This window comes from Lygodium microphyllum, chromosome 25 (assembly GCF_053477565.2).
Source record: "Lygodium microphyllum isolate KBCC chromosome 25, Lygodium_microphyllum_v1.1.10, whole genome shotgun sequence".
Taxonomy (NCBI): domain Eukaryota; kingdom Viridiplantae; phylum Streptophyta; class Polypodiopsida; order Schizaeales; family Lygodiaceae; genus Lygodium; species Lygodium microphyllum.
In genome coordinates, this window is record NC_141159.1 from 61,880,439 (window position 1) to 61,901,727 (window position 21,289).

At 41.0% G+C, this 21,289-nt stretch overlaps 1 protein-coding gene across 1 annotated transcript; it reads right to left on the minus strand.

The window, feature by feature from the left end:
* Positions 1-3,203: 3,203 nt before the first annotated feature.
* On the minus strand, positions 3,204-6,548 carry LOC148014292 (uncharacterized). The gene is made up of 2 exons (XM_087667272.1): positions 4,818-6,548; positions 3,204-4,462 (listed from the first exon to the last, which is right to left on the minus strand). Exons 1-2 carry the CDS (start codon positions 5,868-5,870, stop codon positions 3,578-3,580), a joined length of 1,938 nt encoding a protein of 645 aa, XP_087523398.1. The 5' UTR covers positions 5,871-6,548; the 3' UTR covers positions 3,204-3,577.
* Between the last annotated feature and the right edge of the window lie 14,741 nt (positions 6,549-21,289).

A 21,289-nucleotide genomic window follows, 5' to 3' on the forward strand; every position in this document is an offset into this window, starting at 1 on the left:
TCGACTACATAGGTAGAAGGGGGAATACCCTTGGATCCAAGAATACCTTCTCGACCATATAGTGGCTCCAGTGGTGGAGGTGGTCAAGACTCACACTTGGATTAATTTTCCTTTTCTTGGGATTGAGTGGTGGCTAACTAAGCTACAAGAGTGGTGAGCTACTCTAGGGGTTATTGAGTCCTAGAGTTTCAAAGGGTCATTTTCTCAATTGCTTCATCATAAACATCATATGGATGGCTCATAGGCTAAGGGGCTTGAGCATCATCATAAACAACATCCTAGGCGTACTAGTCCTAATCCCAAGTACATTTATATGTCTATTTGCTCTCTCATCACCACATGAATAGAGCTGAATGCCATACATCTCTTTTGACTGCATATATCTCAAGTGTTATACATGGGTGTACCATAAGCACTAAAAGGGTGTCCAAAAGGGGTTATTTCATCGAGAGTAGTGGTGACCATGGAAGGGGTACCTGCAACTACATAGAAGTATCAGGCTCAAGATTACTGGGAGATGGAAAAAGTTTCCCTTGGGCCACATTGTGCACCCCCTCAAGATCTTAAGTGGTGGGGAAGGGTCACATCTCTTTTGGCTTGACATTAGTCTTTTTCCTTAGTCACAGTATATATAGCATATATTTTTATTGAGCAATTAGCATGAGATGCAAGCGAACTTTGGTCATGGAACCCCTAAATTTTTCATAAGAAGAAGTGACAACGTACTAAGTTAGCCATTTTACCTCTACATATGTCTGAATCTCTAGCCATAGCTCATGCTTGCTCCAAAAAGTTGAAACTAACTGTGGTCCTTCCAAATGTACATCTAACTATGACTTGAGTAACTAGGGTTTCAGATTTGAAAAGGGACTAGATGGAGAAAGAGGAAAGAAGAAAAGGATCAAAGCCTAATGCTTTGATACCACTTATAATGAATGAAGCTAAGAGGAGAGAGGAGAATGAGCTCAAGAGAGAGAATGAGAGAAGGACAAAGAGAAAGAAAGACCAGAAGAGGAGTGAGAAAGATAGGAAAGAGGGGAGAAAGGAGGGAGGAAGCCATGGAAATTGAAGATGAAGGTGAAGAGTAAGTTCTTGACAATAATTGGGTGCCATAAACTGGGACTCTTACCCCTTATATATGTTGATTAGTGTGACTGGGTATCTAACCCCTAGTTCCCATGTATCCCGCTTGTTACACAAAATTGAGAAGCAAGTTAATGTATTCTAGTCATGGGCCTTCTCTTCTCCCATTGCCAAAGTTTTTGATTGCATAGGAATTTTTATTAGCAAATTGGGCCACTCAAAAGTTCTATGGTAGACTTACAATGAAGATGAGTTTCTCAGATTTGAAGATACCAAGGAATGCAAAGATTTGTCTTGGACATACCAAGTAGGTTATGAGGTGCTTTTGCAAAACTTGAGAGGCTTCAAAAAATTGTTGGAGAGAAATTGATCCATGGGCCCTTTACTGCCATTCTAGAAATACAAAAAGAAATGTGCCATCTTAATACTCTAGAATAGTGTAATGAGGAAGATCTTAGAGAAACATGAAGTCCGAAGCAATCAACTATTGAGGAATTGGGCAAATCTCATTAAAGCACCTAAGTTGGCGAAAGCCATTGCAAACAATTGGAAAATGTGTCTCCCACTTAAGGATTGGGTTTTTCCATGGTGCATTCTAACTAGCCCCCTTCTTATAGGAGACAAACTCAACATAAGAGGAATGCAGTCTACTAAAGGTATGGAGAGACAAAGACAACTAGGCACCTTTTTTAGGATGGTTGCTTCTCTCACCTCATTTGGCAACATTTTCTTAGTCATTGCAAAGTTATTGGAGAAGATCTAGCTATAACAAAAGGATGTTTTTGTGGGTTGCATGAGTTTAACAAACCAACTATGGAATATGATTTCAAGCCTATCATTAGTTTCCCACTCAAAGCAATATGGGAGCCTAGATGTAAGGCTGGAATTTAATCATCTCTAGGAGAACCATTGTAGCCAGATATCACCTTTAAAAGTCAATGGTTCTTAGTACATGCACCATTAGCCAAACTACGTAAGTCAATAAGTCTCTTTTAATGAATTGTCAACCAGACTAGCTTCTGTGATTATGGCTAATGTGGATAAACCTACGAAAACAATACAAGACAATGTCACAAGGATGATGTAACCCAGTTATTCTTTTAATACATTCGATATCTATTCATGTCTGAAGTTTTGTACTCGTTAATACTCGTAGCCAGTTACTAATTGATCAGCTATTCCTTGTAACGTTTTTGACTTCCTAATACTTACATTACTGCGCGCTTTCCTCAAAGAAAATAATAACAAGAACAACAAGAACTTCCCTGCACTATCTTCATGATCATTACTGTACTTGGGTATTGTGAGGATACCTTTGCAAGAATTGATGGCCGTAGGGTCAGCTGCACCACGTCTCTATACGATTTTCAGTACCCGGCATGCAAACGCTTATAATTACATAATCATCTCCTTCCACCAGGACACCAGCAGAAGTTATGCCTGCGGATCATGCTGTTGATGAGGATGACGACGCCTTATAGAGAGCCTCGCGACCGCGGAGCGACACAAAGAGAAGAACAAGGACATGCAACATTAATCAGAAGATCAAGGTTATTTGAGGTTGAACTAATACGTCAGCATGCTTTTCAAATTTGAATATGTATATGTATAAAACAGTTTGTACCTGGAATTGATTTGTCTAGTCTCCAATGCAGTCTTTCTGTCACATGTATAACCGCTCCATTGCCAACCATATTGTCTAGCTTCCAGACAACAATCTTAGAGGCCTCCATGTTCGTGAAACTACTGTGCATGAACAAAACATTAAAACAGTAGCGGCAACCTTCAGCTCAGTAAGAGACATTGTTATGCATCCAGATTCCGTTTCTAGCGTCTGTATCCCATGCCATGGCAGTTGTACTTTAGGTGTAAAACTGTAGCAGCCTCAATTGCCATCCCAAGTTGGGGGAAAGAAGATACCATACGAAAGATTGTTAACTTAGTTGTTTTTCCAAGTTTGTTGATATGTTGAAACTCTAGGAAGGCAATACACAAAGTACTTTGAAGTGCAGTTATATTCGCAACAGGGTGATAGAAACCACATGTTAAATAATTATAAGATAGACATCATTATGATATTGTTGTCATGACAATAATGCTATGAATTTTATGTACTAGTATTGATCAGTTGAATTTTTCTTGGAAAATGCTCCTTGTATCGGCCATCGGTGTATGAACGATTAGTATCAATGGGAACATGAATAATATCACAGGAGGATAGAGTGTTGCTTGAAATGGTTGGAAAAGAAGAAAACAAGCAAAGGTATGGAGGCTTACAGGGTGTATGGTTGGTTTAATCTTTTCCAACTAGACACAGCATACAATAGGTAAACAAGCTTGAAGCAAAGGTATGGCGGGTTACGTATACATACGAGCTGCTGAAAATTTAGGGCAGTTCGGGAATTGACAGTACGGCAAAACCAAGGATGATGAAGTAGAAACCAAACCAGAGGTGCAAACCGATTCGTGACATGGGACACGACCACATTCTTATTTAACTATCATGGTTGATGACATGATGAGATCCGACAGAGCCGCATTCTTCGTCTTCAGGGGTGACATGGTCGTCGAGGTCGGTGTCGTCTGCGTAGTCAACGCAGCGAGCGTGGTCATCACCATCGACACGATCATGGTAGTGATGATGCTGCTGGAGCTGATGCACATCATGGCGGAGGCCGTAGGCCGCCACGGGCTGCTTATAAGTAGGAGGAGGAGGTGCATGAAAGGAGCTGGAGGTGTAAGAGCGAGCAGCAGAAACTGGGAAGGGATCGGCCGGGAGGATATGATCAGCTTTGGGAGCATCAATGGCGGTAAAATCGGAGGAGGCGGGGCGGCTGATGGTGTTGCGGCTGCGACGAGGATGATGATGAAGGGGGTTCGCAGCGAGAGCATTGTTGCTAGCTGTTGTGTCGACTATAGTTGTCGCGGATGCGATGACAGCATTACTAGGGATGACATGATTGAGCTGCTGCTCCGGCGGGCTTATGGGCACGTGCTCGCGGCCGAAGGCCCGCACATGGTCCTTGAGGGAGCGCTTATGCTTGAAGTCGGAGCCGCAGGAACAGAACCAGAGCTTGCCGCAGTTCTTCTCGTGGGTGCGCCAGTCGCCGCGTACCGCGAAGGGCTTGCCGCACTTGCGGCAGGCGAAGGGCTTGGCCCCGTGCTTGCGCTTGTAGTGCGTCTGCAGCGTCCGGAAATCCTTCAAGGGCCGCGACCTGGGGTGCCCGATGTTGTTCCTGCACCCCGCCGCGCAGCAGTAGCATGGCAGCCTCATCAGCTGCACGCTATTGTTCCCATTACTTCTGCTCCCTGACCCTTGCTGCAGCCTCAGTGACTCCGGCCCCCGCCTATACTGCGACCCATGCCCCCACATGTGCATCTGCGTCATTCCATCATGTAGATCCATCAATATTAGCCTACACCATTATAATTGTTCTCATCAGCTAAGCCCTCACATCATCGCCATTGTATGTCTACAACATCGCATACACATTACCCAATATAATTCATGTATCTTATAATTTATGGATAGTTCAGACTTCACTTTTCAAACAGGTACCGAGCTTCATCGATGAAATTATGGGCTGTCATGTGCATCAAAACTGCTCTTGCATCCCCTATCTCTAGATAATTAGTTTTCTATAACAGTCGCATACCCATACAAAAGACTTCCTACGTGTAATCCTGGGAGAACAAGGAGCGAAGCATGCATCAGAATTAAAAATCTCTGCTACCTGCATATTGTTGTAGCGGTTGAATATCTTCCCACAAACCGGGCACGCAAACTGAGTTGGGCCGATGAGGATCTGCGCGGGCGTTGGGATCCAGTACTGCCCTTCTGCCAACACCCTCCCTGCAACCCGTCCAGCATCATTCATGTTGGCTATGGTGATGATGTCTTTGTAAGGAATATTGATGGCAGTCCCGTCGGCGAATGAGTGTAAGAACTGCTCCGCACCTCTGTGCACTCCCCCTGCTGCTGGGCGACTAATTATTGCAAGATCATCTGCTTCGACAACTGTGACACCAGCAGTAGGTGTAGCATCAGCTGCCTCCTGCAGCCGGCATTCAATATCAGCTGCGGCATGCTTATGGGAATCATGACGATGATCGGTAGTGAGATTGTGATCAGGCAGGCCAATCTTCAAAGTCACGGTGACGCTTTCCCCAGTCTCCTCCTCCGCGGCATTACCTGCTGTACTGGTACTAGAATAGCTGGGCCTTTTTCGTGGCTGGTCATGATCATATTCATGGGGCAGAAGAGGTGTCGTTGAAGAGTGTTCCTCGTCTATTGCAGCAGCAGCTGATTCCGAGCGTCTGGCCGGGCTAATAAGATTCAGTAGCGGAAGAGCTTCTAGGATAGGGGGAGACTCGCATCTTTCCGGAACAAACTCTAATTTTTCGCCGTGACCAATCTGACCTCTAATTTGATCAACATTTGTCGGGCTCTGATGATCAATAGGCCGCACCTGATCAGCATAGCTCTGTAGGTTGTAGATGTGAAGTGGAATCACACGGGATCGGGCGTAAGGGGCACGAGAAGAAGAATAAGTGGCTGCAGCAATCTGTGTCCCCTGAGCGCAGCTATCTGCCAGGTTAATGTAGGGTATGGCGAATGGCAGTTGCTGAATATGATGAGCGGTCGTCATTGCAGCCGTAGTTGCAGCTGCTTGCTTGGGATCGTTGTGCGGTTTGAGCCACTCTTTAAAACCCATAGGACGATTGTTATATGCGGTATGGTTGCTATAGCTACTTTTGCAGGAAGACATTCTGATACGGGTGCGCATCGATATGAATGGAAAGCGTGAATAATTGGGGAAGACCTAATCTCAAAGCGGATCTTGGTATGGGTCGAGTACAGAGATTAATGTATCACCATCCGTGCCATCGTGCTTGCTCGACATACAGCTGCCATAGTGGAACGGAATTCAGCAGGGGGAATAAGCAGCTGTGGCCGGTTGCTGGTGGGTAAATCTTGTTTGTTTGATGTCATTGCAAAAGCACATCGGTTTTGGTAATGGAGGTGAGGGAGCGAGTACTTATCCTAGGTAGCTGCGCCTGAGAGATGCCTGTGCGCGTGACAAGGTTGAGATCCCGCCAGAGAGACATTGCTGCAGTGAAGTACTCATGAGTACATCCGATTGGATGATCCAGAGTTCTGGATGTACTTGAACCTGCAGCTTCAGGGAGAGAGAGAGAGACAGAGAGAGAGCGAGAAAGATGATGGGGACTTAGGTTCTTTGAACTTCTTTCCGTTTATCTTTCAACCTGACCTTACGAAAAAGAGATGGAGAATGATGGCAGGCGTGCGCTTGAGAGAGAGAGAGAGAGAGAGAGAGAGAGAGAGAGTGTGTGTGTGTGTTTTTCTGCCGAGAAGTCGTTGGCTCGCTTCACCGGCACCTTCTTTCTGCAAGTTGCTGAAATAAAGAGGAAAGGGTGAGCGGAGAGAAAGAGAGTACTGAGGAGAGGAGAAAAGGATGAGGGGAGAGAGACTCTCTGTGAGAGAGACGGTACTCGAGAGAAAAGGGTGAACGGAGAGGGAGAGAGAGAGAGAGTACTGGATATGGAATGATAGAGGTGGGCTGGAAGGCAGACCTGATCAATTGCGTACATGCAGCAAAAGAGATCCCACGGTCACAAAAGAGAGAGAAAGAAAGACAATGAAAGGCAGGGCAACAGGAAGAGAATATATTGGCAATGGCAAGAGGGTGACTCTGCACCGGTGGTAGTAGTGGCAGCAGTAAGGGACAGAGTAGATAATTAGAGAGAGAGAGAGAGAGAGAGAGAGAGATAGAGAGAGGGGGGGGGACGCAGGGGAGGGCGGCGGGACACAAGAAGCGTCTCGTTTCCTTTGTTGCTTTTAGATGTATATTGCGTGATGAGCGAACATGACTGTGCAAGGGACCGATCAGTAGATAATGAGAGAGAGAGAGAGAGAGAGAGAGAGAGAGAGAGAGAGGGAGGGATATAAGAAGGGTTTGCAGGTTTCTTTTGTTGTTTCTGGATTTATATTGCGTGATGAGCGAATATCAATGTGTGAAGAGTCAAGACATAAGCTACGAAAAGATGGGCAACAAGCAAAGATGTAACGCTGCACAAAGCCCTGATGTATAGTACCCAGTGGCCACTCTATCTCACTAACGCTGCAGAGATAGAGAGAGAGAGAGAGAGTGTGTGTGTGTGTGTGTGTATCTCCAGGGACCAGGACGAGGACTCCCGATAAGAAAGCTTTGGTATCGGGTGTTCGAGCCCGCGTGTGCTGATATGCATCAGAGGGAGGAATGACAGCCCAGCATACGTACTAGACGTCAGCGACACAAACCCCAACTGCAGCCTGCAATCCACACATGCAGTTTCACTCGCATAATTGGCAAGTCTACCGTATTGAGATGTAGGTAGATACCAAGGGTCTGTTTCCATGCAGACGTGATCGTCTGCAAGGGATTGGACCACACTTGCGAACATCTCAAAGATCTCAAAGAAACATCGAGTAGTAATTGCAGTAGTGTCTGGGAGAAAACGTAGGAGTTGGGAGCGGTTGAAAACAAAATCACGCTTAGAGCAAAGAAATTTATGAAAATGTGGAAGAGAGAGCAAGCATGCATGCATTCCTCATGGAACTCTCAAACATGTGGAGAGCTAAGGGAAGATGGAGTTGCATATGTGTCATCCCCCTCCCACCATTCCCTCCGAGTCCAATGCCATCTCATGATTTAACACAATGTATAGCTTGTGTTCTCTCCGAGGGTGGGGAGGGGGTCGAGGGAAGGGGAGAGCCTTTTAAAAGAAATGTAGGCTCCCCCATCTCTGACTCGGCGCATTCAAAGCTCCTTGGTAAATTTAAACCACATCACGCCACAATTTAGGGCAATAGCAATAGCCATCACACAAGTTCAAGGAGTTACTTTCTAATGTGATTCACTTGGCTTTGCAAATTCAATAAAGGCCTTCTATGGCTTAATTTCTTGTAAACCACTTTTCAACTTTGCTTTTACATATTGCTCAAACCTTGCTAATTGGTCCACAAAGAGCTCAGTGAACCAGGTCAAAGACTTATAATATGCCTATAAAGGGCAAAAACTCCATCCAAAAAGACATTCATGACATTTTGATGATTGGAGGGGATGCCCACAACCCAAGGTGAACACCATCAAACAAGTAAAGTCACATTCCAATGCTCGGCCTTTGGCCCTAAGCAAGAGACTCTTGGTAGAGATTGATTGATGCATGTAACTAGAGATAAAGCAATTGGAATGTTAGGATTCCAAGTGGCATTGAGCAGCAAGCAAGCAAGCACATCCCACTAAATCAAAAACCAAGGAGAGGGTATGCCACCAATCTCTCTAGCTACAACAAGTTAGAATATTCGGTATAAGATATACGAATCTTGGGCATTGATAGGGTTATGCCATGGAATACTCGACCCCCCACAATGTTTCTCGAAACTTAGTGCATAAACTTTTCTCGAAGGAAATGGACAGTAAGGAACGTTGATCTAGAGTCTAGGTTACTAGAATCCCGATTTATGATGTTTTAGGGGAACACAATGGGACTATATTGCCTTATGGGCAGAGAGGTCGAGCTTTGCATCCCTCTCATTTACCATTCTCCTTGAACCAAGAGCAGCATGAATCCGCTTCGACCCTGACGTTTTTGCGTAAAGTAGTTCACCTGGGGTTCGACGCTAGTTGCCGTTCTAGGAATTTGACCTTTAGGAGAACCCTGATTCAGGTCGGTCCTAAGTGGGAACGGCCGGAAAGCTTCCGCTTCGTGGCAGACTCAGGAAGACCTAGATCGCAAACCCCATGATATTCCGTGGGAGTGCAGGGTAGCGCTTTCTAGACTCTCTTCCCGATGGGCTGCTAAGATGTGTCTTGCAAGCGAACAGGTGGACACGTTACAATGTAGGAGTATGATTACACAGTCATCTTATCCAAGGACTAACCGTAGATGAAGCATCACCTATAGAACCACTTATAGAAGTACTTGTCGCCGCTGAAGAAGAATTTTCAACATTAGTAGTGGTGGTTGATCCATAAAAAACCACTGCAATAGAATTACAATACCATGAAGCCAGCTTGTCAAAAACTACATCTCTGTTGATCAAGGTATCATGAGTGGATACGGTACATAACATTTGTAAGCCTTCATATCTTGTGCATCACCTAGAAAAACACTCTTGACAACTTTTGGATCCAATTTCTTCCTCTTTTCATTAGAAACATGCACGTAAGCAATGTAGCCAAACACCTTAAGATGCCTAATGTCAAACTTGTGCTCATACATCTTCTCATAGGGAGTTACATCATGAATCCTGACTATAGGAGTTCTATTCAACACATAGACAGTAGTAACCATTGCTTTAGCCCAATAAGCATTTAGCAAACTCTTTTCATCAAGCATTACCCTTGCCGATTCTATAAGCACAAGATTTTTCCTCTTTGCTACACCATTTTGTTGTGGTATATAACTGCAAGTAATCTGTCTTTTTATACCATATTTGGTAAGATACCTATCAAACTCTTTGGATACATATTCTCTACCTCCATCTAATCTTAAACATGAGATATAACAGCCTAGCTCATTTTGAGCATACGTTTTGAAGTCTTTAAAAGCATCAAACACCTCATATTTGTATTTCATAATGTACAACCATGTGTATTTGTTGAAATCATCAATGAAAGAGACATTATATCGAGCACCACCGAAAGAAGCATTATGAGATGGACCCCATACATCTGAGTGTACTAACTACAATGGATGAGAATTGTTCCTGACATGTGTCACTTAATTGATTTCTTATTACACATTCTCTATTTAATAAATTTATGTCAATAAATTAATGGCTCACTTTTCTTTAAGTGTTGATGATGATCTAGCATGGCCATGAGACCATTTAGAGACCAATATTCCTAGTGTATCACTTGATGGGGTGATCAATGCACTGTGACTAGGATATCTAGTACATGCAGTACAAGTTATGAAGGGGGAAGGAAATGTCTAGCAAGTGTAAGAGTGTACACAAGAACCAAGGAGTTACACATAAATGAAGATGGATTGAGTTCTAAGAAAAGGAAGTGTATTAGCATTGTGTATATGTATCTACGTGTGCATCCGGGGATGCCTGGGAACGTTTACTTGTGTGCAATGAGCATTGCATTCATTTGGGGTCATCCTCTCCCTTACAAGTCAAGGTTTAAGGCCGTTTCTTTCATTAAGAAAGACGAGAGAGATAACTCTCTCACTAAGAAAAACAAGAGACATGATCCTCTTCTCAAAGTGAGGAGAGAAGTGATTTTCTCTTTCTAAATTCTAAGATGACACAAGCTTTTATGGGAACTCAATCTTAAGGGTGAGGCCCAAGGCAATCTAATAAACTCTCCTTATGTATGGCTCAAGGTGGGTTGTATGGACCACAAGTTAAGAGGACAATTTAAAAAGCTATTTTTCTTTTTAAATAGACATCGTGAATCCATTTTTAAAATATCTCGTGATAGAAAGCTAATCTCTAAAAACAGCCCACAAAGCTTATCAGAAACAATGAGATCTACAACTTTTGTGTTTGACGTTTTTCCATACGAACAACTCATAGACAAATATCTTGAAATTGGTGCTACATAGTAGTTCCTAGAACAGCCACATCTTGCATAAAGATCAATCGTCCCAATCTTGTTAAGCCTCTCTCTAAGAAGAGAAGCTCTTGAAAGCCTATAAAAGAGGAGGCTCTCCTTGGGTGTGGGGGAGGTGAAGAAAGCATAACGTTGCATGCATCCAAGAGGAGGAGAGAATGTGCAAGTGTTGTAGAAGCCCTATTGAAATCAAGTTCCAAGAGAAGGAGAGAAGGTGCAAGTTCTGCGGAAGCTCTGTTGAAATCAAGCTCCAAGAGGAAAGCCCTACACATATTGTCTAGAAGAGAAGGAGAGTCTCAAGAAGGATCAAAAGGTACCAACTTCCAAGTTGTGCAAGTGTTAGCCGGTTGTATACTGTGCAAGGAACTGTGATCTTGTTCCCAAGATCTACAAGTTAAGAACTGGTTTACATTTAACAGAGGAGCTTGCTTCTTGTCAATAATATAACTCCACAAGGGGGGGACTGGCTGATCTTCTAGTCCCTAGTGTGTTGTCAATCTCTCAATCTCTCTCTTTCTCTCTACATCTTTCTTTTCTCTCATATGTTCTCTCTTTGTGCCAGCATAATATTTACCATATATCTTTTAAAAGTATATAACAAAGTTAAACGTGTATCTCGGATCTTATAACAGGGGTATCAAAGCAGGTCTCTTTGCTTTTCTCAATGTAAAGGTGATCCTTGCAAGAAGAAGATAAAGATGGAAATTGATGAAGCACCTACAAGTGAGCAATTATAGGCTCAATTAATAGAGTACCATAGCTTGTTGGAGATTCCTGAAGTATGTCAATTGATTGACAACTTAAGGGCAAGGGAAGAAGCTACTTATGAAGGACCGAATCCTCCAAAAGATGGTGATATTGGGGGAGAAAACACCATTGCACCAATTGATGGTGAAGATGCAAAGCATCCAATTGTTGAGAAGCTTTCTAGAAGGAGGAAGGAGTCTCAGGTTAAGAAGAGTAAAAAGACCTCACCTTGAGTGAGGCGGACAAGGAGGAAGTCATCTCCCTTAGCAACCAACTACTCCCCTGATTACTTAAGTTCCTCCTCCTCCTCATCAACTTCTAGTTCCTACTCTCTTGGTTCCAAGTCTTGTACAATATCTGCAAACAGACAAAGAGGAACCATAAGAGGAGCAAGCTTAAGAAGACTAAGACTTTCAAGTCTAGGGATAAGAACATAAAGTTTGACTCACTCTCCCGTAAGAGAGATTCTGCTAAGGCATTAGACTTTGTCAAGAAATTTGAAGTTGCTTTTTTTCATGGTAATTTCTTAGAAAAGCCCAAGCTCATGCATGTAGGCATGCACTTGAAAGACACCGATAGCAATTGGTGGTTGACTCTCATTTTGGAGGGAAGGAACCCTACGACTTGGGAAAGGTTTAAGAAGTTTTACGCTCAGTTTTTGCATCCTAATTTTGAGAATGATGTCAAGAAGGAGTGGGATTAGCTAGACCAAAAAGAGCATGAAAAGGTCACTAGTTATGTGGACAATTTTTGGTCTACTCTTCTCAAGGTTACTCCTTTCATGGAGATCAGTGATGAAGAGAAGAAAAGGATGTTTGAATCTGGCCTACTCCCTCATTTACAGAGAACCATGAAGGTTTATCCACATGAAACCTTATCTCGCATGATGAAGTGTGCCATCGTAGCTGAAAGTTTGCATACATCTAGTACATCTCAAAAGTTGGAGATGAGTTCTTATAGAGATAGACAAGAGCAGCTCTATGATCAACCAAGAGACATGACTAATCAAAGTAGACCTACCTTTTCCCATGACCAATATTTAAAGCCAGAGGGTAACAAGAAGAAGCGCAAGTATCTCTCACCCTCTAAGATACAAAATTACAAAGAGGAAGGACAGTGCTTTCTTTGTGGTGAGTTAGGGCATATGAAGCCTAATTGTCCTCACAAAAGGAAGGAATAAAATGTGGTGAAAAATCCTCCTCCGCCATCCTCAAATTCTATTCTGGATATGCAAGCTAACACTCATTCAAATGAGAAGAAAAGATAACTCTTAAAGGATTGGGGAACACTCAACAATCAACAAGTTTTGATACTCTTTGATCCAGGCCATAGATGATTTTGTGTTAGCAAATACTATTAAAAGGCTACAAATTCCACCGGATCGATTAGAAAAACCAATTGGATCATGTTCAACATTTAAAGAACTTACAACCAATTCTACTCCTATTCAAGGGAAGTTGAATCTTAGACTTCGAGATTGCCGCGACCAAGAATCTTTTCTACTTGCACCCATAGGTAACTGTGATGTTATCTTAGGCATGCCTTGGCATTACAAGATTAGACCTCTTCCCGATTTTATTAAGAAGATCCTTGCATTTCAATTCAAGGGTTGGAACATAGTATGCATTGCTGATGCTAGAGATTGGTCTGTGCCAATGGTTAGTCATGTTAGCATTTCTAAAGAAATGAAGAAAGCTATTTCTGCGTACATGATTTTTGTGAGAGGGTCAAAAGAAACTAATGATTCAAGGGCACTTGATGCCTGTAATGAACACACAATACCAACTAATGCTTCTAAGTCTTACACTTTAAAAGAACCCCTCTCTTTAATTGATCAAGCCCCCAACATGATTTTGTTAAACAATATGAAGATTGTTTTAGTGATTCACTCCCAGGATAGTTACCTCCTAAGCGCCCGGAAGATCACACAATTGATCTCATCCCAGGCAGTTCACCACCTAACCAACTACCTTACCAAGTAAGTGCAAGTCAGCGAGGAGATCATAAAACAAGTAAACGAACTGTTGGAAAAATGGTTAGTTCAACTTAGCTCTTCTCCATACTGCTCTCCAATCTTACTTGTTCAAAAGAAAGATGGTTCTTTTTGTATGTGCATAGACTACAGATCTTTGAACAAGATCACAATCAAGAATTGTTTTCCTATCCCAAGGATAGATGATATCTTGGATAAGTTGCAAGGGGCTAGTTTCTTTAGTTGCATTGATCTCAAGAGTGGCTATCACCAGATATGGATAGCACTTGAAGATGTTCATAAGATAGCTTTTCATACAACATTTGGACTATACGAGTTCTTAGTAATGCCATTTGGTTTGACTAATGCACCCCCCACATTCAATCGAATGATGGAGAGAATTTTTAGACCTCAATCAAAGTTCACAAGTGTCTTCTTTGATGACATTCTAATATTTTCACGGTCTAAAGAAGAGTATAGAAAACATATATTTATTGTTTTTCATGAGCTTTGCAAGCATAGACTACAGGTCAATACTAAGAAGAGTGAAATTTTCCTTTTGAAAATTCATTACTTGGGCCATATTGTTTCTCACAATTTGGTGAAAATGGATTCTTAGAATATTCAAGCCATTGTTGAATGACCTACATCTACTTCTCTACATGAAGTTAGAAGTTTCTTGGGCCTATGTTCATACTAGAGGAGGTTCATATGAGGTTTTGCATATGTTGCATCTCCTCTACATGACCTTATTAAGAAGCGAATGCCTTTTCGCTGGGGATCAAGGCAACTACAAGCCTTTGAAAGAATTAAGTTTCTTGTGACTCAAGAACTAGTTCTCATAATTCCAGAACTTCAAAAACCTTTTGAAGTTCACTGCGATGCTTCTGGGGATTTCATTGGAGCTGTGTTTAACCAACAGCATCATGTAGTAGCATTTGAGAGTTGACACCTCAAGGACCATGAGTTACATGCTCCAGTATATGAGAAAGAGCTTATGGCAGTGATACATACTCTTCAAGTATGGAAACACTATTTAATTGGCGTAAATTTTGCTATTAAAACAGATCACCAAAGTCTAAGATACTTCCTCACTCAAAAGAAGCTCTCAGAGAAACAGATGCATTGGGCTAAATTCTTTTCTATGGTTCATTTTTAAATCCTTCACACATCTAGAACTAAGAATGAGGTAGCATATGCTCTATCACGGAGACCTCGAGTGAATGCAATCACAATTGTTTACCATAACGAGTTCATGGATTTACCCAAAATGTATGCAACTAAGTTCGACTTCCCAACCATACGGGATTAGCTTAGTGCAGGCCAGTCGATTACACCATATTCGATTCGAGATGGTTATTTGTATCATCATCAAGCAATTTGTGTAGCATTTACGTTGCAACATAAGGTAATGGATGAAGCATATGCATCTCCATATGCTGGACATAGGGGTATTCTACCCACTACTCAAGCATTGAAAATATATTTCTTTTGGCCCACTCTTAGAGCTGACATTGAAAGATATATCCGCGAGTATAAGATATGCCAAAAAGTAAAGTATGACAAGCATAAACCACCTAGTCTACTGAAGCCATTACCTATTCCCAATGAGCCTTGGGAAATAATAGCCATAGACTTTATCATCGAGCTTCCTCTCGCACACAAGTAGGAAATGATGCAATCTGGACTATCATTGATAGATTTAGTAAGCAAGCTCACTTTATTCCTGTGCAAAAGACAATCAAAGCCAATCATATGGCTCAGCTATTCATTGCTCATATTTTCAAGCATCATGGCATACCTAAGTCCATTATAAGTGATCGAGATCCCTGCATGACCAACCTCTTTTGGCAAGTTCTCTTTGAGAACCTCAGGACAAAGTTAAAGTTTTCATCCTTTATCATCCTCAAATGGATGGGTGGAGTAAAAGTGCTAATTCTACTATTCTTGACCTTTTGAAATCCTATGTCTCAGATAATCAAAGAGAATGGGAAAATTATTTTCCTTTAGTAGAGTTTGTATACAATAATGCGATGCACTCTAGTACTGCTAAGGCACCCTTTGAGATCATCTATGGTAAGCCTCATTTACCACCCATTATTCTTACGAAGGATAAGATCTTTGTAGTAGACGATTTTGTTAGAGACATTGATACAACTTTCACTCAAGTAAAGGATATTATCCAAAGGACACAAGAGAAGCATAAACATGAAGTTGATAAGCATCGTCGTAAGTTAGATCTCAAATTGGGACAATATGCTCTTCTTAATTTTGAGAACGCTTGCTTAAAGAAGTAGAAGGGTCAAAAGGGTAAAGTGGTTAAGCTTTCTAATCACTATTATGGCCCTTTCAAGATCACAGATAAGATAAACGATGTGACTTTTTGTTTGGATCTACCAAGTCATTGGAACATTCATAATGCTTTCCATATAAGTTTGCTACATACCTATATTGGAGAACCTCCAATGGAACCAATCAAGAAAGATTTACCTCAGATAGAAGAAACATAAGAGCTTCTTGTGCTTGAAAGAATTTTACACCATTAGGACAATACTCTAAGGTTAGGTAAGGTATTACAGAAGTATCTTGTTAAGTTAAAGAATTATTCTCCATTGGACGCTCAATTTATAACTGAGAGAGAACTACAGGACTTTCCAGATCTTCTTAAGGACTATGTATCCCCTCTATAGTTAAGGTCAATTGTTAGAAGCCAGAGGGATGTCACTAAATTGATTGCTTATTACACATTCTCTATTTAATAAATTTATGTCAATAAATTAATGTCTCACTTTTCTTTAAGTGTTGATGATGATCTAGCATGGCCATGAGACCATTTAGAGACCAGTATTCCTAGTGTATCGATTAATGGGGTGATCAAAGCACTGTGACGGGGATATCTGGTACATGCAGTACAAGTTATGAAGGGGGAATAAAGTGTCTGCCCAAGTGTAAGAGTGTACACAAGAACCAAGGAGTTACACATACATGAAGATGGATTGAGTTCTAAGAAGACAAAGTGCATTAACATTGTATATATATATCTATGTGTGCATCCAGGATGCGTGGGAACGTTTACTTGTATGGAATGAGCATGCATTCATTTAGGGTCATCCTCCCCCTTACAAGTCAAGGTTTAAGGTCTTTTCTTTCATTAAGAAAAATGAGAGAGGTAATTCTCTCACTAGGAAAGACAAAAGACATGATCCTCTAGAAGTGAGAAGAGAAGTGATTTTCTATTTCGAAGGTCTAAGATGACACAAGCTTTTATGGGAAGTCAATCTTAAGGTTGAGGCCCTATGCAATCTAAGGAAACCTCTTTATCTATGCCTCAAGGTGGTTGCATGGACCAGAAGTTAAGAGTACAATTTAAAAAGTTAATTTTTTAAAAATAGAAATGGTAAATCCATTTTTTAAATATCTCGCGATAGAAAACCGATCTCTAAAAACAGCTTACATAGCTTATCGAAAATAGTGAGATCTACAAATTTTGTGTTGAATGTTTTTTCATACGAACAACACACAGACAGATATCTCAAAATTGGTGTGGCATAGTAGTTCCTGGAATAGCTACATCTTGCATGAAGATTAACCTTTCCAATCTTGGCACTCAAGCCTCCCTCCAAGAAGAGAAGCTCTTAAAGGCCTATAAAAGAGGAGGTTCTCCTTGGGTGTGGGGGAGGTGAAGGAAGCATCACTTTGCATGCATCCAAGAGAATGAGAGAAGGTGCAAGTGTTGTGGCAGCCCTGCTGAAATCAAGTTCCAAGAGGAGAGAAGCTCTGCTAAAATTAAGTTCCAAGAGGAGAAGAGAAGGTGCAAGTGCTACAGAAGCTCTACTAAAATCAAGCTCCAAGAGGAAAGCCCTACACATATTGTGTACAAGAGAAGAAGAAACTCAAGAAGGATCAAAAGGTGCCAACTTCCAAGTTGTGTAAGTGTTAGCCAGTTGTATACCATGCAAGGAACTGTGATCTTATTCCCAAGATCTACAAGTTAAAAATTGGTTTATGTGTAACGGAGGAGCCTACTCCTTGTCAATAATATAACTCCTTCTACATCTTTCTTTTCTCTCATATGTTCTCTCTTTGTGCTAGCATAATATTTACCATATATCTTTTAAGTATATATGAAATTTGAGCGTGTATCTCAAATCTTATAACAACATGTCTCATAAAAGGAAACCTTGCTTGTTTTCCGAACTGACAACCAGAGCACACATGTCCAAGATCATCATATTTGAACATAGGTAACCTAAGTACAACCTCTTTTTGATGCATTGATTTTAGCTTCTGAACATTTACATGGCCAATACATTTATGATAAATTTCAACATCCGTGCAATCCCATCATCATGGGCAAACATGGCTTTCTTTAACTCTAGAATAGATGCATCCAACATAAACATTTTGCCATCCCTTTTGCCTTTAGCAATCAATTTGGAGCCATTACCATATTCCTTGATAAAGCATCCATCCTTATTGAATCTAACTTGTAGATTGTGCTCTGCCATCTCTCCAACTGATAAAACATTTTTAGTAATTGATGGTACATGAAGCACATCATGTAGATTTTTCTTGCCATTAGGTGGCATAACCAATGGGACCACACCTGTATGTTGAATATCATGCTAAGTATCATCCCCAATACAGACATATCCATGAGAACTTGCAACCAACTCATCAAACCATTCTTTGTGGGTTGTTATATGATTAGAGGCCCCTGAATCTATATACCATTTCTCATCTCTGCCTTGCTTATGTATATGCTCAATTCTAGCATATAGATAAGATGTGCCTCATAGACAACACAAAGAAGATTTGCCAAGTATCAAGCATGGGATAAGAAAACAACTCCCTACATGCTTAAGTCTTGCATATAGAATAAGACATGCCTCAAAAACAACACAAAGAAGACTCGTCAAGTATGAAGCATGGGATAAGAAAACAACTCCCTACATGTGGTAGCTCACAAATGTCCAAGATGGTCTAGGTAAGAGTTTCTCGAAGCTCCAAGAAGTCCATTTAATATTTCTCAACCATATGAAGCATTTGGAGGGGGACATAACGTCCATGAAGATTCAAGCCCCAAGCTATTGATCATAGCAAGGACTAGACTCATGAATCATCCCTAAGAACATGCAACTAACTTCATGAATTTAATTAAAACAAATATGCACTTGAGAAGCACCAATTAGAAAACATTCCATAAGGATGTTACATATTTCATAGAAATGTACTAATTTTTTACCTCAATCACCATTCTGGTGGCTCAAATCTCACATTCTCTATGCTAGAGTGTAGACGTGTGTGTATGTGATGAACATCTACTCTGATAATTTTCTCCTCCTTTGCACATTCTTACCCCAATGGTCACAGGAGCAATGTATCGAGCAAAGTCCTCATGGAAACATCCACAATTGCTCAAACAAAAATGGCAGATGTTTCTTGATTCATATTTGATCAATTTGTTTGGCATCGTTGGCATGCTCATTGTAAAGAGACATGATATGGATGGAGTCTTTCCACAATAGTGCCATGTAGGCTACACATTAAAGTAATGAGTTTCTTGTCCATATTATCATATCTCCTTCTTCAAGTCCTCCTCTCAGGATAATTTCCATTTGGTTGTGGCTTGCATGCAATGATATCTTGGTATGATATAATGCAATAGCCCTTTATTTCAACCCTTTTGTAACTAAAGCAACTAGCTTGCAACAACCTTCCATTATTCTTTTAATATGTTGTCACCACATATGTTTCCTACAATGACAAAAACTTGAGAAATCTCATGAGTATCTTCTATTTTAAGTATCACACTTGATGATAACATAGCACAATTTTCACACACACACACACACACACATCATGCTTTGATCTCCTTCCATGTATATACTTGCTTCCTTCATGACATAAAAGAGGAAAACTTGGAGGATGATGATTATCTAAGAGATGTAAAAATCCCCAGATGTTGCTTTTTTAAAAATACTATATCACTTTACTTGCTTCATTGTATAGAAGAGGAAAAGTTGGAGGATGATATTGATCTACGAGATCATTAGGGCCGAAACATGTTAAAAACGGCACTTTTGTTAATTTGTGAATTAAGGAAAGGGCCAAAGAGATTTTGCCACGTGGACAAAAATATGGTATTCTTGTCTCCTTTGCTTTTGAGATAGTAGAGTCCATTTTGTGGTTCTCCCCTCCTATTTAGCCGAAATCTTCAAACCCTGACAAGTTTTTGTAGTCCCAACGGCCCCTGTTAACTATTGAAAGCTGGCAAAACCTCTGACAAAGACATGACAAAGTTAAGTTAATTAAGAACATTTTGAAAATCAAGAGAATTTTCAAAGTTCTTGGCACTCGTAGTATTTTTAATTTGTCTCCTTGACCTCTCTCTTTAGGTTTCTTTCTCTTCACGTTGTCTGCATACTCGTTCTCTTTTACATGGTGTCCACAAGGCATCCTTCTCATTCCATAAACTCTTGCACCATGTATAGCAAGAGTGCAAATGGAGAATGGAAGCCCAAAACATTTACTATAAATGATTGGGTTACAATGCTACCATCTTGGAGGGGCTCTCGCAGAGTGAAAAAAACAAAATAAGGGGATATCAAATATTATTGTAAGGGACGTATCTTTGCCTTCAAAACCGCGCCTCAAGGTTGGTTTGCTTTGGTGCAACATATTTACATGGCTAGAGATATGCACTTGGATCCATGGGAATGTTTTTCCCAACAACCAAACTATAAGTTTGAGTTGTAAAATATACGTGAGTATATGGTTTTGTTTAAAGCATATGCTAAATAATGGATTGTTGGTTGTAGATATCTTTCCATCAATAAGTTTCGAGTGGCAAACTGTGGAGAGCCTCAATGGAACATTCCATGAGCATGTGTGTATATATACCTTGAAGATCTATAGTTACCAAGCCTCTCATCTTTGGATTGGGAGATTCCTGATGAAGCAACAATGGAGAGTTTTAAACTCAAATTTGCTCAAGATATTTGAAAGGCTATGACTCTTGGAAGGATCTCAAGAAGAGAACGCTTATCATGGTTTTTATCCTTGCATGTTTTTGTAGCTTGCTTTAAAACAACATGTTTACAACAAACGAAGGTTTCATGGCTAAAATTTTTCAGAGGAAGATTGGAAAAAATTCTAGATTTATGTTGGAAATTCAAGGAATCTGACCACAAAGGTGACTTTATAAGGTGCAATGTGTGCCCTCAATCATCGGTTTTATCCTATTATATATCTCGACCATGAAGCTCATTCTTGTGTGTGGCAAAAAGTGGCTCTCCTCTTCTTCTTCTTCTTCTTATTCTTGCTTGCTTGAGCTTGTGCTTGAGAGAGGGAGTGTGAGAGTGTGAGGGAGTGAGTGTGTGAGGGTGAGGGACCGTGGGGTAGATAAGCTCTCCATCTTCTCCTCTCTTCTTCTCTTCTCTTCTCTTGCTCGCGGTGATGGAGCTTGGAGCGTGGAGCTTGAGTATGGGGCTTGCTTGAAGCTTGCACTTGGATCGTGGAGCTACTGGGGTGCGCGGGAGAGGACGTAACTCGAATGGCATGGAGGTAAGCTCACTAGGTTTTGATTTTTTTATAGAAGATACAAACTTAGATTGGGTGCTTGGGTTCCTTTAGATTTAGATATTGATTGTAAGATATTAAAACTTACACTACAAGTTACCGCACAAGAAGTAAAAGAGCTGAACATTACTTCAAAGTAGAGTCTTAAGGATGTAAGAGACACCTTAGAGTTTCTAGATAGTGTTACTCCCGGATATAAGTTTAAGGTAAATGGTGGTGTAATTGGAAAAAGAGCTGAGAGCACTATACCATGTATGAGTTGTTTGCCTCCTAGTGT